Below are 20,878 nucleotides of genomic sequence, written 5' to 3' on the forward strand. Positions count from 1 at the left end.
GCATTTCAATGAGCCAACTCATTTTCCAAATCCCCTTCTTCTTTCTCCTCATTTTCTTCCCCAGTGCAGCTGCTGCTTCTCTCCTCCTCCTCCTCCTCCTCAGTGTCCTCAAGGATGGGCGACAAGTCCTCTGTGACGTCGATCCCACCTGAGCCGATGTCTGATTGGACGCGGCTTTGCTCTTGTTTGCTCAAATTTCTCGAACTAGCTCTTCGCGACTGCTGGTCCTCCTCCTCCTCCTCACCCTCTTCGGATTCCTCTTCTTCCTCGCTCTCTTCCTCAACTTTTTTATGTGTCGAACCAGAGCGTCTAGATGATTGTGGCCGAGAACTAGATGCAGTAGAATCAGTATGTCTTGGGTGCTTGTTGCTTCTCGCTATCCTCCTCCTGCTTGACATGCGATTGGTCTTTCCCCTCTGTACTTTGGCACTACGCCTTCTGCTCATACTATCACCAATACTGTTCATACTCACAGAACTATTTCTAGCATTACCTTTTGAGCGTTTCCTGCTGGAGTCTTTCCACTCCTCCTCACTCTCTGCACCGGATTCCCCCTGCCTTCCACTGTCTGACTCGGGAGTTGTCCCTTCCCTTTCGGTCCTCGAGTCTGACGCACTGTTTTCTGCCTCTGTATCAGAACTGTTCTTGTCGCGCTCCGCTGCAAGCGATGATGAGGCGCTACTTGCAGCGGAGGCATTAAATTCTGACGGAGATTCTTTGCTACCACTTGCTGTTTCTGAATCACTGTCATGAAATCTTTGTTCTCTACTCCACCACTGGTCTGAGAAGCTATTATCCACTGCTAATGGCCTCTCCCACCTCCTCTGCTCCCCTCCCATGGCTCCTTCAGACACTGAAGCAGAAACACTCATATCTGCTATGGAGTCATTCATCTTAACGCCGCTCTCCCCTCCTCTTTGCCAGCTTTTCCCATTGCCCCACTGTTCATCTCCCACCCTGGAGGGTCCCTGGAGCCTTCTGGTGAGGGAGATAAGACTGAGGGCCTTTTGTTTCACTGGCGGGGGTTTGCTGGCTTCAACAGACGTCTGGAAATAACTCCCGTTGATGCCTCCATCCAAGCTGGCAAAGTGACCAGCAGACAACAAGCCAGGAAGCCCCCCCCTATGCGCTGACCTGCTGGCTTCCTGACCATCTACCACATTTCTCATCCCATTTTTCATCGTGCTACTTCTGTTGCTTCCTCGCCATGTTTCTATTTCTCCTCCTCCTCCATTTTCCCTCCTTCTTTCTTTTCCTTCATCTTCTTCTCCCCTTTTGATTTCTCTTTTGGCTGCTTCCCCTCTTTCTAACCCCCTTCCCTTAACCTCTGCCTTTCTCTTCTCGCCTCTGTCTGTGCTTCCTTCCCTCTCTTCCAGAGGCACAACTCTAGCTTTTTTCCAAGGCGGGTGGATGGCATGAGGTTGTCCAGATGTTTTAGTCCCAAAGGACAGCAGCGCACTCATTCTTGTAAAGGCCTTCAAGCTGGCAGCTGCACTTGAGCTCTTTCCATTTATATTGGTGCTTGTACCACTGTCTGACGGATGTTTTTTGCTGCCCTCAGTTGATGGGATCCCAGGGGTCTTCCTTGAGGCCCCATGAGAAGGTGGAGGAAAGGTCTGGTGGAAGGCAGAATGCTGGGCTAATCTACTTCCTTGAACATGTCTCCTTGTCTGTTTGCCAGGATGATATTAGTCAAAACCAAATGAGAATATTTAGGAAAGGAACAAATAAATATGGTCATCATTTAAAGAGAACACATCGCTGAAAAAGGCATTGCAGGAACACTCCATTGTACAGTTTAGTAGGAGTCTCACTTACTAAAATAAATGATCATGTCACAGATGCAGATTAATGAACAATTAACAATTTATTGTCTCTAGATGGCAATTAGGCTAATGCTAATCGATGTTAGTGAAAAAAAGGGTTCTGTTCCGTTTACCTCTCCATCAGACTCATGTGGACTATAGTAGTAGCTTCCATCATCATCAACGACAACCTCTCCATATTCATCGTAGAGGCCGGATGGCGAGATCAGCTTCCTGCGGCTGCCGTATTGAGGAAGGTCATACCTGGACAGAAGTGTTAACCAATCAACAACTGTTCAGCGCAGAAAAAATAAACTCACATTTGCACCACTACTATTTTAAAGTAATTTCTCGAATAAGTAATGCATTATTACATTTCATTTTCATTTTCACCGACATCTGTTTGCTTGCCGTTTTGTTTGTTTGCTGGAATATACAAAAAAAACAAAAAAACAATTGTGTGCCTTGATGATATGATATAAGAAAGAACCCAATGTGAAGGGATGGATCCAGGATTCCCTCTCCTTTTTTTTTTACATAAATAATGTTTGCCCTGGAATGTATCATCACATTTTGGATATTGCTCAAAGCCATTAAAATAAGTTTTTTTTCCAGCATTTGTATCACTTGCACATACGCTACTTACCAGCCTTTGATTAATTTTGATAGAAAAGTGGGGCACGTGCCAAAAATGGGAACTACTGAATGGATGGATGTATGTGGTCTGAGAGCCCCGGTAGTTTCTAATGACATGCTAATAAATAAATGGAAGTTTATTATCTTAAGTGCCAGCCAATCAGTAATGAGGAAAAGAGTGAACTCTGTTGTACAAGCAGACAAATGTGTGGCCCATGTTAGCCCACAGCCATGTAAAGCCATAAAACATAGGACAACAGTGAGGTTCACATCAGTGCCTCTGCATTTTGTACCCAGTCGAGATTCTTTTTGCAGAAAACTCTGGAATCGATTTTGCTCCCTTTTGTCTCTTTGTTGCCGTTGGCCAGGAAAGCTGTATGATTCCACTGACCAGAACACCCCCCACTCTCCCCCTCAAAAAAAGAAAAGAAAAAGCAAACAAAAAACCCCACAACAAAATGCATCGTGCGTCACTGGTTCAGGTTTTGAGCCCTGCAGCAAGCAGCTTTTGGAGCCAGCAGGTTAAATACACCTCTTTTCAAATGCTGTGCAGGAAACAACGGGTCCCGCTGTGATTAAAGCAACAAATCTGCTCTGGCCTGGTTCTGTTACCGAGCTCTGCAGAGTTCGCCTTGCCTGGTGGAGCAGTCACCCTCCCTAAAAGATTAAAGTATAATGATTATAATAAATATATTTCTGAGTCTGACCCTCAATCTTTATTAAATCCTGCTTATTTCATTGCACGCATCAAACGTTAAGTCAAATTACTCACACAGTAAAGCTATTCTTGTTTAATTTTAGTTGCCTTTTCTATCTGTTCATTCATCCTTTCTCTCTGAGGAGTCTCTAGCCTTCTGTTTGCCACTAGGGGGCAATCACAGCCCATGAATAAGGTCAAGCGGTTTAAAGTTGACATAATTACTCCTAAAACACGATTGTCTCTTTTTTTGTAGATGATTCTGCATCAATATGTACCAAACTGGGTCACAGACCCATTTTTAGGCAAGTCTCCAAATGGTAAATGACTGTTTAATCGCTTGTAAGCAATGTGTTCTCACCTCCCCACAACGGTCTACGTGTGACTAAGGGAACTCTTGATGCAGTCTTTAAAAGTCACCGGATGAAATCGCAATGATGCCCAAACCAAAAAATTAAAAAAGATGTTTTGCTTCATTTCACGATTCTCATCTTGAATACAACAAAATGAAACAAGCGCAACCTGTCCTTCCATGTCTAGCACAATATACAAAATTAACCTCATTACCAAAGAACAATAAGCCTTTAGTGACAAAATACATTGATGCTGATCTTTTCAGGACGGATGTTTCATTCTTTTGGATGTTAAATCAAGCCGGTAGAATGATTTTTACTTACTTATCAAGTAACAAAAACTCATTATCAGCTCTCAATAAAGATGCTACTTTGCATCTTTAGAGTAAAAGTCTGCAAGGCCAGCATGTTTATATTTAGGGCATTTTTTAGCTAAAAGACAGCTCATTCCTCGGACAGCCACATGACCCCCAGTAAAACCACAGCTTCTCAGTCTTTCACAGAAGATATAAAGATTTTAATACTGAGCTGCACAGGTGTGAGATGCTGTTACTTTAGGAAAGACCCAGGCGAGCTGTTATACCCACTTCTAGTCTTTTGCTGAGCAAAGCTACTGTAAGCAGATGCAGCGTCATACTAAATGTACCAGAGAGTGGCATCAATATTCTGTTTTGGCAAGACAGTAAATAAGCATATTATCAAAATGTTAAATGACTGCTTTCACATTTTCCCAATGACTTAAGAAGCCTTGAATCCCATCTAAAACAAGTTAGCCAGATTTCTCTTTCTTGTTTAGATTTCATGTTGGTGCCCTGATTCAGCTCCTATCAGCATCACAACAGTCACACTCTTTCATGCCCATGCCAATAGGATTTTGGAAAAGAAAGATTTAATCCCATATTGCTCAATGTTGGGTACAAATATTTTTCTCTTGACTAGAGGGCAACACAGATTTGGTTTGGCGTGTTTTTCTTTTATGTATAGACATGCATCAAAACATCAGTCCTGTGCAACAAATGGTTCAAGTTATTTTCTGCTGCTGTATAAATCCAATCAGAATCATGCCGTTGGCAGATGGCTTCATTCCCATATTCGGAGTAAATCGCATTTTGATTTCATCTTTTGAAGACAGATCAAAGGAGAGGTCAAAAGGGTTTCAACCAACCCTCCTAATGCTCTCGAAATATAACTTAAGGTGTAGAAGAAAGAACTGAAACTATACAAGTGATGTTTTTGTCTCATTTCAACATTTTGTATTACTGTTTTTAAATAATATTCTGCATGTTTCATTTACAACTTTAATAAATCAAGTGATGTCACCTCAATCTCATCAGGTCACAAAGTCTGATTTCCAGCTCCTATGCAGAGTTAAACACGAGTTTGTGGATGTCGCTCTTAGCCAACAACATCTGGCCTATTGTCTGCCTCTACGGCTGGCTTCTTGATTAGCTGCAACAGCATTGTAATGCTAGTCAGGAAGAATTAGCTCTTTGTGTGTGTGTGTGTGAGTGCGTGTGTTTGTGTGTGCCTGCTAATGTGCAGGCATGTGTAAGTGTGGGTGGGCATGTAAAATCACATTACACAATGCATCACAGAAGGCAAGCTGGGCGCAGAGTAGCACGCACACACACACAATTAAAGATGGATGGGTGCACGGTTCTTATTTAAGAATGCTTTGATCTGAGACAAGTGTATTTACATGTGTTCGATGCATTGCCAAGGAGAAGGAATACCATGTGTTTTGTGGATTCACACACAAACCCGCTCTTTGAGCAAAATCACAGACATAATATATTTTTTCATTTTTCATTTTTTTTTCCTTTTGAATGTTGTGAATATATGAAGCAGAAGAAGCATTATTTGTGATAGTTATATGTGAAATGTTTTAAATCAATACCCAATCCAATGTTATCGTGCAAAATAACTTACTTTAACTGTAATACATTCTAATTTATGGAATGTTAAATAAAATGTATGACCGAAAGCAAAGCGCAGTGAATAAGTCATGTTTATGTTCCTGATTTATTCATTTTGTATTAGAAACTTTAAACAATAGCATCATATGATCATAAACACAGTACGAGTATGTGCCAAGTAGATAAATGATAATGAATCTGGACGCTGGATTAGAACACAGTTTTCCTGTTTAAGCAGAGGGTATAATGAAGGATGATGCATTGGAGCACGTACTCTTCAAGGTGTGCTGTCCTTGAAGTAGGCAGAAAAAAAACCTCCAGATGCCCTAGAAAGCTCCAGGACAGTTTGTTTTGTTCCCTGACATGAACTGGCATGAAATGGGAGTAAGTAAATAACAGATAAAAAAAAAAAAGTGACACATATCCTAAATTTAGATAATGTGAGAAAACTATCCAGATGGAAATACTAACCCATGATCATAGTTGTAGTAATCTTGAGTGTAGTAGTCCTGGCCGGGGTCAATGCCAGATTCCATCGATAATTCCTGTTAAATTAATACAATTTAATTTGAGCCGTTCCACCGGTACATGCTCCTTTAACCTTTGATTATGGTCAAATATAAAGACATGCCGAATAAAGATGTATTCAGAGAAGAAAGAAAGAGCGAGATAGAGAGATCGTGAGAGCGAGAGCGAGCGAGCAGAAGGGAGAGAGAGTACCTCTGGTCTGAGCAGAGAAGGTCGGAGAAGTTGTTGCATCTGCCAGAGAGAAAATCAGAGCGACAACACAAATGGCTGAATTTAAAATGAAAGACATCTAGTTTAGTGATCGGACGCTCCTTGTTTGATATTGATAGAATGCAAATGATACCGAGCCTGGGTTTGCTTTCAATCTTATAGTAGCAGTTTTTTTTTTCTAGTAAATAAAATGAATTACTAAAACAAATGAATTTAATCTCAAAACAATTTTTTACAAGTTTTTAAACTGTACCTGAGGTCAAAATGATAGCTAGAAAAAAAAGTATGTTGAGATGACAGATATTCATCAACTAAAACAAGAAGACTTGCAAATAAGCAGTATCTGGAAACATGTACTTGCCACCATGTGTGTATCATGTCTTGAATACTTTATATGTCTAAAGCAGGGGAGAAAAAACCCAGTCTTGAATACTTTATTCTTGTAGATGAGATGATACTCTCATCTACAAGAAAATGTATGGCTGGAAAATTAAAAAAGCAGCCAAGTACAGCACACTAATTGCGGGCTTCTCTGTCTGGATTGAATCAAAGAGAAAAAGAAACAGCAGGAAAAAAAAGAGGCGCCATAAATGTCAGAGGGAAAGAAGAAAATGTGAGTAACACACATGCAGCTACCCAGCATGCAGACAGGCAGACACCTACCTCATGCTGCCCATATCCACGACTGAAAGATAAGACACAGAAGCAGAGAGAGTACTATTAAAGTGACAGAAAAAAAAACTATCATTAGACAGAATCCTCTGGTGGATGTGTCTGTATGTCAACACTTTGCTGTGTACTTTCCATACGGCAGAGGAAATTGGATGTTTAACTTAAGCCCCGAATGGAACAGGCTGCTAGAAGTCTATCGCATTTTGTGGCATTTAACACAGTTCCAAAGAATAAAGCTAGATACAAAATGAGAACGCGTAGAAACGGCAGTTTCCCGTACTGTCATGTGTCATGATTTGTTGTTCATTGATGCTGTCTTGTTCAGAGTGAAGCTTTGTAAATATGCAAACATCACATCCCAATTGCAACTCGAGTGAATTTATTCCATTGTTATTCGAAACAGTAAAAATAAACCATGTCTCAATTATTCTACAATTTGTGTCCAGTCAAATAGGTGAGATGCATTATTCATGACTGGGAGGTTATTTATTCTCACCATGTGGAAATAAACACACAAGCCAGCCATGTATTATGCAAAGTCAGCATGGATTAGATATTAACAGTTAACCGATTAGTTCTATTAGCACTTCAAATAAACTCTAGCCACCCTGCTGATTGTAATTATCACTTGTCCTGTCTTATTTTGTGAAGGTGGGGGACTAATAATAGTCCACCGTCCATTAAATCCCCTGGATATCCCTTAGTTTAGGTCTGGAAACAGACATTTTGGTATCAGGAGCATAAGAAAAGATATAATCTTTGCACCAGGAAGGAAGGAAGACATATAAAATTAAATAATTACTATAAATATGCACACATGCTAGGAAATAAAATACAAATAGTGTCACTTTGAGTGAGTCTAAACATGTTTTAAGGGGCTAGAACTGTCTTACAGCCCGGATAATGAAAATTTCTCTCCTGATTAGCTTGACGGATCAATGTTTTGGGATCTGATAACATTATCATTACTACTGGTAGCAAAATTGGGAGGAGGACTCCACAGGCAAAGATGTGGTAATAAAATCTTTATCAGAACATTTATCAGCATCTCTGAAATTGTGTTCCTATTCATTTCAGTTGTGCCGATTATTCTTATGAACTGAATGTCGGCCATTTAGCGGCAGCATCTGGAAGTGTGCGCGCATCTCAAAGCAAAATATTACGAGCAGGCTTGCTCGTGTCTCGCATGTCAAAGCGCTTGTATGTCGAGGTATAACTGTATTTATCTGCCTCCTATGAGATGGAGACTTCGCTAAGAGTGTCGCAGATCTCGGAAGGGACTCAGAGAACATCCGCTTCTGTTCCCCTAATGTCCAACCTGGCCAATAACTAACCCAGGTGTAGTTTGACATCAAATAAAAGAATACGCTCAAACATGTGGAGCACAGATGCAGTCAAGCACTTATCTAAGGATATATTTGTCAGGTGTGTCTGTAGGAGGCCTGTGTCTGCTATTATGACGCCTGGCACTGTTGCAGTACGGCAATAGATTTGGGGATTGAAGTGATGACTATTAATCCCTAAACCTGCTGACCAGCAATTGCAGATGGATTCAGTGGTGGTCAGGCTGAATGGGCAGGAAGGAACCCACATGTAGGGCAGCAGAGGCTCGAACAGTCAGAGATGGGGGGGGGGGTTAAATGGACTGTCTTAATTGGGAGGGAGTGTTCAGTAATGACTGAGGAAAATGAGGCATGTAACGTGTGTAGAGCAGTGCAGCTCCGCGTAACTACTGTACATGAACTAGGCCATAATCCATTAACCTTCTAAGCATTTCGACGCAAATCACTTCACTTCTGCTTACAGTTACTTTGCAAGCACTGTCCCGGGTAACTTTCCCCTCGTCAATCCTAATTGTCATGTCTGCAGTGTGGAGCTGTTTGTCTAACTTGTGTGCAAGGAAAAAGCAGAAATCAGCAGCGACCACTCACTGATCTGAGCTATCCAATGATAATCCTGGCATTTATAGATTTTGGAGGAAAATGCATCTCTCTCTCTCCCTGTTAGACTGCCTTCATGCATCATGAATGCATGATGAAATAAAGCTTTACAGTTTTAATAGTAGGCTACTGTGATAATACGATTTGTGATTTCTGTTCACTTTGTGTCGTTGGGGTCACTTTTCTTTTCCCTGTAGTGTGAAAGTAGCTAAAGGCTGAGAGAAATTAGAAATGAAAGCATGAGAGGACAAAACTTATAAAAGAAGAAAAAACAACAATGAGATTAAAAAATGGGGGAGAAAAAAAAACTGTCTGAAAATATGAAAATAAATAAATGACAAACTAGAACAAAATGCCCCACATACCACTTCAAACATATCTCTCTGTCCATGTGTCCTGACTATGTTGCCAGCAGGATGTATTTCCATGTTGTCGCATGAGATCAAGGTAAAGGGCTGGTCAAATGAAGATGTATGATAGAGCAACAAATTGTGACTTTAAGAGGAGACTCTAGCAAAAACACACAATAAAAAGTAAAGCTTGGAAGCAGTATCATCTGGAAGACAATGAAAATAACGTGTGTGTGTGTTTTTTTCCATTAAAGCGGGACAAAAGCAAAAAAAAATCTGTAATTTTATTGTAAATTCAGCCTTTATCAGATCGTCCGTCACATATTTTATTGATAAAAACATCCCAAGTGCATGTTATTTTTATGTTTTCCATTATTAATACTTTCCCAAAGTACCCAACATAAGAATTTTAAGGACACCCTTTATAAAGAAAACAACAAAATGGTCTAGAACAACAACAACACATCTTTGAAAATAGCATGCTATAGACCAGTTATAGAATATAAGTTATAGAAAGCATAGACATTTAAGTTGTGTTATAACATTATACAGTATGTACCTACATGCCTGCACACTGACAGTTGCCTCCTTGCAATAATAAATATTCATATACCTTTGTGGGAAACTGAAAGACAATGAATGGATAATTCAGGATGCACAGTTGGTCCAAATGAAATCGAGATGTATAGAAGACAGGCTGAGAAAACATGGACTGTGTGCAAACCTTTAAGCTCTAAGAATCAGCATGCAAAACTAGAGATACATGTTAAAAATAACTATAAACTGAAACCAAAGATCAGTTCTAGGAGACAGAATTTAGGAAAACTGACTCAAATTGCTAAGTTTGAAAGTTTCTACGAATCATCAGACAGAAACAGACAGAATATGTAAGTGTGAACTGAAATAAATCTAAGTGTAGCAGCATTTGAAGTTAATATTGATCCAATGGAGAGTAAACACACTCATTCTGTCACTGGCAGTCGGTCTTTCAAAGTATTTCATGCAGCCATGCTAAGAAAATGAAAATAATCAATCTCCAGAAAAGTTAAATCCAAGCTGACAAGTTTAACACGGTACCTTTGCGTTTGAGTTTTCTCTTAATTAAAATGCTAGTTTAGTATTGAGGCGTGCAATGTGTGTTAAAACAATACAAAAGTATAAATATCTGTAAGTCATCAGATATCATATCATCATATCTCTTGCACCTATTATAATTTGTAATTGCCAAAAATATTACCTTATTATTGTTATATTACTTGGCATGGATGCAAAATGTTAATGATAGTTGGAATACTGGAAATTAGCAAGGACACATTTTGTGACTTGTACAGCTATTTACGTTAATTTTCCTCATTTAATTTTAGAAAAAATATCCTTACAAGTGATGTTTGGTTAGGAAATTAATGGCAGGGGCAGTTAGTAAGATTAGTAGACCTTTGAAGTCCTGCCAGTAGTTGAGGATCAATGACATGGGGCAGAAAAGAGATAAAAATATATGAAACCTCCTTAGTAATAATGAAAGAGTAAAAGTATAGAATAAAGTGAGCATGGAAGCTAAATCCAGCTATGCGTGGCCACTTTTTGTGTTTGGGCTACACAAGAGGTGAACTTTCTTACTGTTTCACATTGTCTACTTCAAGTTTACTGTTTGCAACAAACATCATCACTCGTAGGAAGAAATCTTTTTTTCCTGCTACCACAGCATTTATATTAGGCCAATTTTTTGTTTTAATGCGGAAAACAGGAACGCATGTAGGAGGAACACAACCGCAGCACGGTCACCAAATCATCTCAGCATCTGACGGAACTATTTTCAGCATCAGTCCCTCGACAGCTTCGCTGCAACGATGCTACAATGTTCAGAAATTCCCCACTGTTTGCTTTTCATGTATTCAAAGTAAAGGCTAGAGAATTGTAGAGGGGAATCGTTTTCCAAGTTCTTCCACGATAGAGTTCATGTTTGGGTTGTCCTGAATCTGCAGAGGAGGTAGATCAGGTGACTCCTCTTCTTCTCCCACAATTTCATCTTTACCTCCCTCACCTCCCCCCACTCGCACTTCTCCTCCCGCTAGAGCATCTAAGGAGTCAAGTGAATCGAGAGAATCCATGGAGGCTCTGCTTTTCATGACCTTTTTGAATGGGATCCGTTTCTGATCTATCTGGCTGAACATATTGGCAACAGACTTCTCAATGTCCGCAATGTTTTGGATGCTCTTTAAAATTCCTTTCAGTTCCTTCCGGGGAGGTTCTGGCTCCAACGGCTGGGGTGGCGGTGGTGGCCGTAAGGAAACCGGCCGCAGTGCCTGTGCCTCTGAAAGTGATGGGAGGACAAAGGCGGATGGACACAGGAGTGAGGGTGACAGAGGAGGAGGTGGGGGAGGAGGGGGAGGTGGTGGAGGAGGAGGCGCCTGCTTTTCTGTATGGTTGGAATGATACGAATCAAGAGAGGGAGGAGGAGGAGGAGAGGCGGGTTTATGTGGAGGAGGAGATGAAGGAGGGGGAGGAGCAGATGTGAGAGGTGGCGGCGGAAATGATGGGGGTGGTAAGGATGGAGGTGGTGGAGGTGGAGTTGATGGAGGATCAGGAATAACCTCTAAGTGGATCTGAAGTATTTCCTCTGCGCCCTGATTACCTGTTAAATTTGCCCCGAAACGTCGTAGAACAGGCGGAGTCGGTTTGTGACTAGGTGGAGGGGTCCCTCCATCACTTTGGGTAACAATTATACTTGGGGGGGCATCTTTAACCTGAACAGTTGAGAGACTATGGGTGGGGGTATGCTTGTGATGCTGGGGAGACTCAGGGAAAACTGAAAGTAAGATATCGGGTGACAAAGATCCTCGTGAATCTCTGTTCTGCCTTTGCCTCATTTCCTGGAGCGCCTGTTGCTCAAACTGTCTTGCTTGTTCTTTGACTGTCAGTTTGGGTTCCAGACTTGAACTTCCCGTTAAGTCTGAATCCAACTCCCGGTCAAATCCTGAATCCAAACCAGCATCTTTACTCTCCTTGAATTCAGCTTTTAGAAGTTCAAGCTCCCACTGCACAGGGTCCATAACCACTTGGCGTCGCAAAGCGTCATACATCTCCCGTCGATGCAATCTTGATGGGAGAGTCCAGCTGAGTCCAAGTCCAGCTCCCCATCTGCTATCTTTGCCAATGTTCCCACCAAATCCAACATCTCCACCATTGGAGCTGAGCCTCAGCCAGGCCTCTCTGATGTATTTTCTCGAAGGGGAAAAATATCCGAGAAGGTTTCTTCTCCTCTGGCTTCTTCCAAGAGTCTCTGGACTACTCAATGCCCCGTCCTCATGGTAGATAGGATTTTTGATAGTCAGAGGATTTTCATCAGAGAAAAAGGTGATACTGGACTCAGACTTTGGTAGATTGTTGAGCACACCTCCGTTAGCGATGCACTGCTTGTGAGCAGCAATCGCGCGGGTTGCGAAGTCTGAAATCAGACGTTGGCGGTCGGTTTCATCCTGAGTGCTGCCACTCCCACGACTGTGGTTTGACCGGCTGGTACATGGATTGAGACAAAGATGAAGAAAAAACAGATGGAATGAAGGGAGAAATAATACAATAGCAGATCAAATATGGTGGAGTGAAGTTCTGTATAACAAAATCAAATGAAATGGAGAATGGAGTAGGGAATAAATGACATTAATTAAAGAATAATAATGCAGAGAATGGTTTGCTTAAATCGTTTAGAAGCTTGACACCAGAAGAATGGATAAAGAACACTTGTGCTGTTGTTTGATATATGAAATACAAATAAACTTCAAATTAAGAGATTGAGTAAGGGAATGAGAGGAAATTGAGGATGAAACTTAAAAGGTGCAACGCTGTTTTTTTTATGCTGTTTTTACCAGAAGGGCAAGACAATGAGAACTAAAACAAATGTCTTGAAAAAGGAAAGGAAGAGAATGCAAATAGATTTCATGTATGCTAAAAGTGGTACACTACAAAGACACTACTGCATCACGACTATAAACAATGTTAGATCTGTTGGAGCTGGGAGAGACAACTTGTGTGACATGGAGTTCTGAAAGTATGCAGATTTCCCTCTGACGAAGAGACTATTATATCCTCGTCTCCAGTTGAAGAGACTGAAATCTCTGGTGTGGTGTGAGATTTGGCTGAACCTCTGCAGACATGCTGTCAGTACTCCATGGCACATGGCTGCCGAATTCCATGCCTATAGGTTACTTAGTCTGACCCACTCACAACCAATCTAAAGCAACTCGGTAACAATTTGCGAAGCACATAAAACAAGGGAAACACAAGTGTGGATTCCAACACAAATCTAATGCAACAACTTGGCGACAGCAAAGTGTAAAAACCGATCGTGGATAAAACATTTCTCAGAGTCCTACTCACTTTTGTCTGTCAGATGTAAGCAAAGGTGGACGGTGAGAATAAGAGATGTTATTATTAAACATCAGAACAGGAAGTAGGGTGATGAAATCCTAGCAAAGAATGAGGTTAAATGATGAAAGTTAGGGGGGCAAAAGCTAAAGCATTTATCTGGTTTAATATTGTGACATGTCAGGTAGAAATAAGTTGATACTGTCAAAGAGACAAATCATTGTCTGTCAGAATAATATTTTCATCGAAAATAGAACTAGAAACATAGCAATAATTCGAATGTCCTTCCTGTTTGTCATCATGCTTTGAGACTGAGAAGATGAAGCACTTTTTAGTTTGTCTCATATCTTGTACATTTGGCTGTATATCTTCTTTGTATATTGTTGTTGTTTTTTTTACACATTTTGTAAAGAAATATACATATTTAAGAAACTTTAATTGGAAAATGTGGCTGCTTAATACAGCTTTGTGTTTTTCTGAGCATGTGTGCAGTGATAAAAAAAAAGAAAAAAAGATTGTTGCGACCAAAATTAAACACCATCTGTAGCTTATCAATACAATTAATTATTGCCCAGGGTGGTCTTCCAAAATTACAGAGCACATTTATTTCAATTATCTCATATTAAAGCTCATTTCTGCAAAACATTTTCAGGGTATTATTTGGACTCTCTCTCTCACACACACACACACACACACACACACTTGGAGATAGTTTTGACAATCATTGCATTGAATTGTTCTCATGTTAATGGAAATGAGGAGACATGTCAAGGACGGGCAGGAAACCGGTGATCCATGTAATACTGATAAGACTCCCTCTCAACTTCTTCTTAACGCTCCAGTAACAATTTATAAATGGACTCTCCATGTACTGCCTTGAGTGATTGAGTATCTGTGTGTCTGTGTGTGTGTGTGAGAAGATGTTAAAACTTTCCAATAAAAGTTCAAACTATGTATTGACATGCATCTACTATTAGATTCTTGTTTGACCAAACCAACAAGTATTAAGACAGTGGACAATGACGAGAAAATAGATTTTAACAAGTTTCCTGGATGTACGGAAATGTGGGCACTAAAGTAATAATGGAAGCAGCAATTTCAAAATCATCAAAAAAGTAATTTCCACTGCTTCAGTTTGCTGCTCATGGCCCATGACCATATGATTATAACTTAATAAAAAAGTTACTTATTGCCATCTGATAAGATGACAGCTCAATCAAAATATATTCTTAGAGGATAATTTGCATTTTTTTCCCCCGATTCAGCTTGACTTAAAGTCATTCAATCCATTAAAAAAACACTTTTGGCTCAAGTGTAGAGAAGCTATTTAAAAAAAAAATTGTAATTGTACGAGATTGCTACTTCGTCTGTTGTTCTGCGGGTAGATTGCTGTCCTCCTTTTTCTCTTTTGTTTAGTGGGGACATTGGTCTGCGTTACAACGGATGACTGACAATGCAAGCGCCGAATCCAGTTGAACTCTGAAGATAAAATTACAGGGTTTATCTATGACTGTCAACGCAGTCAAAACCAGTCTGACGTTAGTTTCATGCAGAGTAACAAGGCGTGCATGATTTATACAATAATAGTGGTGGTCTCTGCGTAATGCCAGCTTTTCCTACCACACCAAAAGGAGCAGTAAAAAGGAAATCAATAATGCATTCACATCAGACTTTCAAGGGACAACTCCGTTGATAAATCCTTGTAAGTGAAGTGCTCACATTTTGGCAGGATACAAAACAAACCAAAAGCAACTCGAGTGGCAAAACAACAAGTTGCATCGCAGTGAGGCGGTTTGTTTGAGTTGTTGCCACATGCTGAGAAAGAACTCTCGACTCCAAAGATAGTTATATATAATTCAAATCAAATTTTCAAATAAATATTTGGAGCAACACAATCATAAGAAGATGCTAAAGAGCAGTTCTCACAGGCTAAAGCACACTGCCATTTTTGTTCGAGTGCAGTTGTCTCATGATTGAGCAGTTTGATTGAAAAATAGGTCAAGATTTTGGACAGTTGCCTTGAAGTTTGGTTGTGGAGCTAGTCTGTCATGACACACGTCAGTTTACGTGTTTAAGTATCTGAAATACATTTATCCTCATGTTAGAATTTTGAATTGAAGGGTTGTAGATTTAGTCCAATTTGTCCATTTCTAAATGTATGATTCATATAAAGAAAAGAAGGGACTTGTGCTCGAACTCCTCTTGTGAATAACACCTCTGGTTATTTGTGAATCAAAGACATGTGATGTGATGTGTTAAATATAAAGCTAATGCCTCTGCTTTCTGTCATCAATGCGACTACGACTTTCACGCATGACTTACATGGCGTTATCACCAAGCTCCTCATAGAGGTTGTTGGCGGGGCCTCCGCCAGTTTTGCCCGTCGGCAATGACATCTGGATCCGGGCTGTTTTGGCACACTCTGCCTGGCGTCTGGACACAGCAGGAGAGAAAATACAGCTGGTTATCTAAAGTTAAAGACACACCCATGTTTGTCTGTGTGTTGGTATGTCGTTTGATACATGCTGGCATTTCAGACGAGCCACGACCAAATTCAAAGGTCCAAGAGATTGACGGTAATATATATGAGTTTCCTAATTATAATGTCTTAAAACAGCGAGAGTAGAATAATTATATAACAGGTTCGCCCTTAGTGGGCAGCATGGTGGGGCAGTGGATGTGCTGTTGCCTCACAGCAAGAAGGTCACAGGTTCAAATTTTTTCAAATCTTTCTGTGTGGAGTTTGCATGTTCTCCCCGTGTCTGCGTGGGTTCTCGCCGGGTTCCTCCCACCACCAAAAACATTCAAATTAGGTGAATTGGTTGCACTAAATTGCAGTGTGAGAGTGTGTGAATGATTATCTGCATGTGTCTGGCCCTAATTGGCATCTTATCCAGGGTGTACCCCGCCTCTTGTCCGTTGACTGCTGGGATAGGCTCCAGCACGACCCGGTAATGGACAAAGCGGGAAGATGAATGAATGAAAGGTTATAACTTATGAAAATATGTGATTACATTTATTTTAGTCAAATTTTTATTGAAGAATAAAGTGAAAGAATAAAGCAGCACAACTCCACACTTGATAAAATAACCTAGGGTTGCATTCAAACACACAGTAATTTGGGTTTTCTGTCTACTACAGAAAGATTATTGTAGTTCTTTCCAGCTTACCTGGACTCCTTTATGACCACGCATACTACTCTCATAAAAGCAATGGGTTTGGACATTGACTGATTTTCTTCGGGATTCATTTGTTTGATTGCCTGCTGTCATCGCTATCTCACTGCCCTTCCTGATCGCATCCGTTATATTGCACAATAAATCAATGAAGGTGAACAGATTAATCACATTGAGAGGTGTTTAAGAAAGCACTGACATGAATATTTTAAACGGTGTGTGTGTGTATGTGTGTGTGTGTGGGGGGGGGGGGGGGATATGAAAGCAGTACTCACTCTTTGAATCTGGTAGCAGGAGACACAGCAGTTGAGCAACAGGGAAAGACAGAGAAAGATTTTCATTGTTTGAAATCATAAATCAGAGAGTACCTCTTGTCTCACTTGTTGTAATTTGCAAGAACGGCTTACGATTGCTCTTCATTACAGTCATATAGCAACAGGGATTAGTGATAATTATACTGATGATTAGTACTACAGTTTTTCTTTCTTCCAAACTGCTCTCCTCCGTTGAATATTTGTCTCAGGATAAGTAGCTCTCTCCAAAATGCACTGGACCACTGCAAATGTGAATGTGTTATTCCACCTGTTGGTGTGTATTCAGGGAGATGGATGAAAGTACCGGTAATAGTCTTTCACGCTGGTTAGCTAAACAAACTATTAGAATTGGCACCATGGGACAGGCCGCCATGCGGAATCATCCGGGGGAATGACTGGCCCAGGTGATAAAATGATGACTCGGGCAAAAGGACATCCTGAGGGAGAGACTGCCAGCTATGTTCTATAAAGAAATGCATGCATTGTCTCACACATTTTAACATCATTTTTATCCTTCCCACTTTTAGTCAAACAGTCCAATTCAAGACCTACATATTTTGCTCCTTGTGTATCCTAAGGTTAAAATATTTCCTAAATCATAAATTCCACAAAAAGTACAAGCGTAACAGTTTCAAAAGATTCTGTACAATTATGGGCTGTTACGTTGGCAAACAATGCGTGGATGTATAATAACGACCTTTGGGACTTTACGCAATGTTCTGACATCCTATGTCCTGATTTGTTGCTGGGAATAAAGACATGCATGTCTTAGTCAACCGCTCAAGTCATCAGTCAGTTGATTTGCTCCTGTTGAAGAGACGAAGCTCATACTCACTGTCTGTATGTGATGATGACGATCAGTATGGCAGGTACACAGCAGATAATGATGATAACCGCAAGGGCCAGTAGTGCTCCCTCTGTGTAGCCCACCGTCTGCATAGATTTCTTTCCGCTCGCCACTACTTCAGGTGTTCGGATCTCCAGAATTCGTCCACCCGGGGGGAAGAAAGGCTGGAACTCCTTATTGATGTCCAAGAGTTTGCCATCAAGAAACCTTGGGAATCATGCAGACAAGAGAAATGAGACATTTGTTGATAAATGCTAGATTAAAACTTCTGCTTTTTTCATTATTATAACATTTTTGTTCTGCTTTGTAGAAGATCTTAAGTTAACTTCAGGACAAGTTTTATCTCATGACATAAAGCTTTTGCAGAAGTGCCTTGTACTTGTCATGATGTGTGAGCTCTTACTTGTGGAGTTCCTGTCTGGATACAGCTCGGTTGGTCAGAGGGTCAATAGCATAAATCATAAGGTCCGACTTGGTATAATCTTCCTGCTCCAGTCCATCACCATCACGATGGGGCCCGATAGTTTCCAGAACAACCTCTGCTCCCTGTATTTGTTCTTGGACGTATCGCTCCAAAATGCTGACAAAAAAATAATAATAATAAAGCATTATTGATTGTAACTGATGAGATCAAAAAAGTCCAACTCTTTCAGAATTCGAACACATAGTGAAAAAAAATATATTTTAAAAATAAACACAAACAAAAACTGTCGTAAACTGTACAGTAGCATGTACTTTGAAACATACAAAGCCCTAAGGCTCAGGTCACACTGCACACACCCGTCATGCACACAACCACACAACACACTTTATTCACTACACCAGAAAGGCCAACCCATGCTGTTCAATATTGATTTCTATACACCTGCTCACAAGAGAAAGGATCCCACTAAGGTGTGCGTGCGTGCGTGTTTTCAAAAGAAAGAGTAAGTGGAGGCAGGGAGGATAGATGGTAAGTGCTTCAAAACATCATTATCAAGTTATGAGTTTGAGGACAAGGAGCGCAGCAACCTGGATGAACAGCAGTATTATTCTGTAGGTGTAGGAAATAGTCACTGGTGAGAGTGAACACGGCAGAAATGCAAAAGACTAATTGTGCAGTAAATCTGCACTTTCTGCTCAGAATAGACGCGTTGATTTTCTACAAACGAATTAGAAAATATTGTATAGACCGTGGAGGGAGACATTATTATTTGATTAAAGCAAATTCCCCCAAAACACAAACTCTCATTTAGTAATCTGATGTTTATAACACCAGCACCAGATGAAATCAATCGACCGATCCATTGAATTTCATTGATCATCCATCCATCGAGTCTCAGTGTGGGTTCTAGCTCAGCAAAATGCATTCTGAATGGGCATTTCCATTAAGAAAGAATAAAATCTATATTTAAACACAAGACCGTTGATCAAGTTTTGTTTCAATTATTATTTCACTCCCTCCTACAAAGACACACACTTAACAAATCAATATAGGCTCATTGGTTTAACTGCGCAATCTAACAGGGCATCGAATCAATACTCTTAACTCCATATTATATGTGTACTGTACTGCAAACCTGCTTTTACTCAAGAGTTTGGATTAGGAACTACGACTGACTCAGAGCAGCAGTTGTATTGTACATATGAGTAACATTATAGTAACCTATAACATCCATCCTTTCTAGACTCATATTATAAGGACAGACTTGTGTGTCCTTATAGTGTGGGTGGTAAAATGATGGACACATAGTACATTATGAAGTGCCTCACCTGAGCAATTTATCCTTGTTTTTCTCCACATAAGTGGGAGGGACATTTGATACAACCACCTGCATGTCCAGCTGGTTCACAACGGAAACCTACAGCGCAAGAAAAGATGGAATTAAAAGTACACTATCTATGAAAATTAGACTAAACTTTGTTGGATGGAAAAAAATAGACATTGCAAGGCATTTCTGATCCAACTATGCATTAAACTTACAATAATTTGGTTTAATATTTGTATCTACTTTGCATTTTTAGTGTAAAATAAATCTCATCTCAACACACTTCACATTTTTTTAAGAGACATGTAGAACATGAAATTAAATGAACCTCATAGGACCATTAATTTCTCAATTAAATCTAAAGATTCACACACACCACCATGTCCGCCTTGCTGCTGTGTCCTTGGCCATAGTTGTCTGTAGCAACCACCTCAAACTTGAAATATGATCTTCTCATGTTGTGGTACATGATTGCCGTCTTCACGATGCCACTGTACGGTTCGATAACAAAGCCGTCTTTGTTGTTTCTAGTGCCTTCACCAGCCGGAGGGGGGATGATGAGCCGGTACACCACAGAACTGTAGTTACCGGTGTCTTGGTCGAAGGCCTGCAAAACAAGGAAAAGAAGAATCACTCCACGGTGCCGTAATTGCAATCATTATTATAAAGAACTGTCATCATCATCATCATCAGCTGCACAAACAACACTGATCAAGCCATTGTTGCCATTCTTGTAATTATTGATATTTTGATCTCTGATGATTCTCATCATGATACAAATAAGAATCCCACCACCTCAATTGAGCACCTAATAAATATGCAGCGCTGCCATCTATACTGATTAGGTCATTGATGATAACCCGGCTGTCTGCTGTGGAAACTTCCTGCAAGACTTTTAAAACTTGTGTTATTTGATTTAGTGCTCTGAATCGACAGCAGGCTGGTGCTCGGTGTAAAGTGGTGCTTTGAGCTGTATCCAGGTGTATTAATCGGTTCTGTCAAGTCCCTCATTCACACATTTATTCAAGCCCCACATTCATACCCAGACACACACTCAGAGAGGCATTGATTTATTACTGGGTCTTTGCAAGCGGGGCTGGGAGTAGAGGCTATGCATTCAACTCTGAGACACCAACCGCATCAGAGGAAACAATATAATAGCATGAAACAAATAAAATGATTTTTCTCATGGCCAGGGAGAAGGAAAATGGAAGCAGGAAAAAGAAAGGAAAACAGAAGGCATAAAGAAACAGGAGAGAATCAATGAGGACCGAGGGAGGCAATTATACAGATTTAATATAGAATAACTTTTAAGTAATAGATA

At 40.4% G+C, this 20,878-nt stretch overlaps 2 protein-coding genes across 2 annotated transcripts in view; both read right to left on the reverse strand.

The window, feature by feature from the left end:
- Window positions 1-20,878, reverse strand: part of LOC137910506 (protocadherin-15-like) — an 87,289-nt gene that overhangs the window by 2,475 nt on the left and 63,936 nt on the right. Inside the window, exons 29-38 of the mRNA XM_068754942.1 lie at window positions 19,931-20,161; window positions 19,559-19,647; window positions 18,210-18,386; window positions 17,795-18,013; window positions 16,921-16,929; window positions 15,792-15,902; window positions 6,809-6,830; window positions 6,128-6,166; window positions 5,879-5,952; window positions 1,940-2,069 (exon numbers count right to left, since the gene is read on the reverse strand). Of these exons, the coding sequence (XP_068611043.1) occupies window positions 1,940-2,069; window positions 5,879-5,952; window positions 6,128-6,166; window positions 6,809-6,830; window positions 15,792-15,902; window positions 16,921-16,929; window positions 17,795-18,013; window positions 18,210-18,386; window positions 19,559-19,647; window positions 19,931-20,161 (1,101 nt within the window). The remainder of the gene's footprint in view (window positions 1-1,939; window positions 2,070-5,878; window positions 5,953-6,127; window positions 6,167-6,808; window positions 6,831-15,791; window positions 15,903-16,920; window positions 16,930-17,794; window positions 18,014-18,209; window positions 18,387-19,558; window positions 19,648-19,930; window positions 20,162-20,878) is intronic.
- LOC137910341 (protein rtoA-like) lies at window positions 6-1,463 on the reverse strand. The gene has a single exon (XM_068754778.1). It carries the CDS (start codon window positions 1,461-1,463, stop codon window positions 6-8), a length of 1,458 nt encoding a protein of 485 aa, XP_068610879.1.

The sequence above is a fragment of the Brachionichthys hirsutus genome, chromosome 21, assembly GCF_040956055.1.
Source record: "Brachionichthys hirsutus isolate HB-005 chromosome 21, CSIRO-AGI_Bhir_v1, whole genome shotgun sequence".
NCBI classification, from domain to species: Eukaryota; Metazoa; Chordata; class Actinopteri; order Lophiiformes; family Brachionichthyidae; genus Brachionichthys; species Brachionichthys hirsutus.

What these genes read in the sequence shown, in the direction of transcription:
- LOC137910341 (XM_068754778.1), bottom strand. Translation starts at nt 1,463, where the DNA reads ATGAGTGCGCTGCTGTCCTTTGGGACTAAAACATCTGGACAACCTCAT.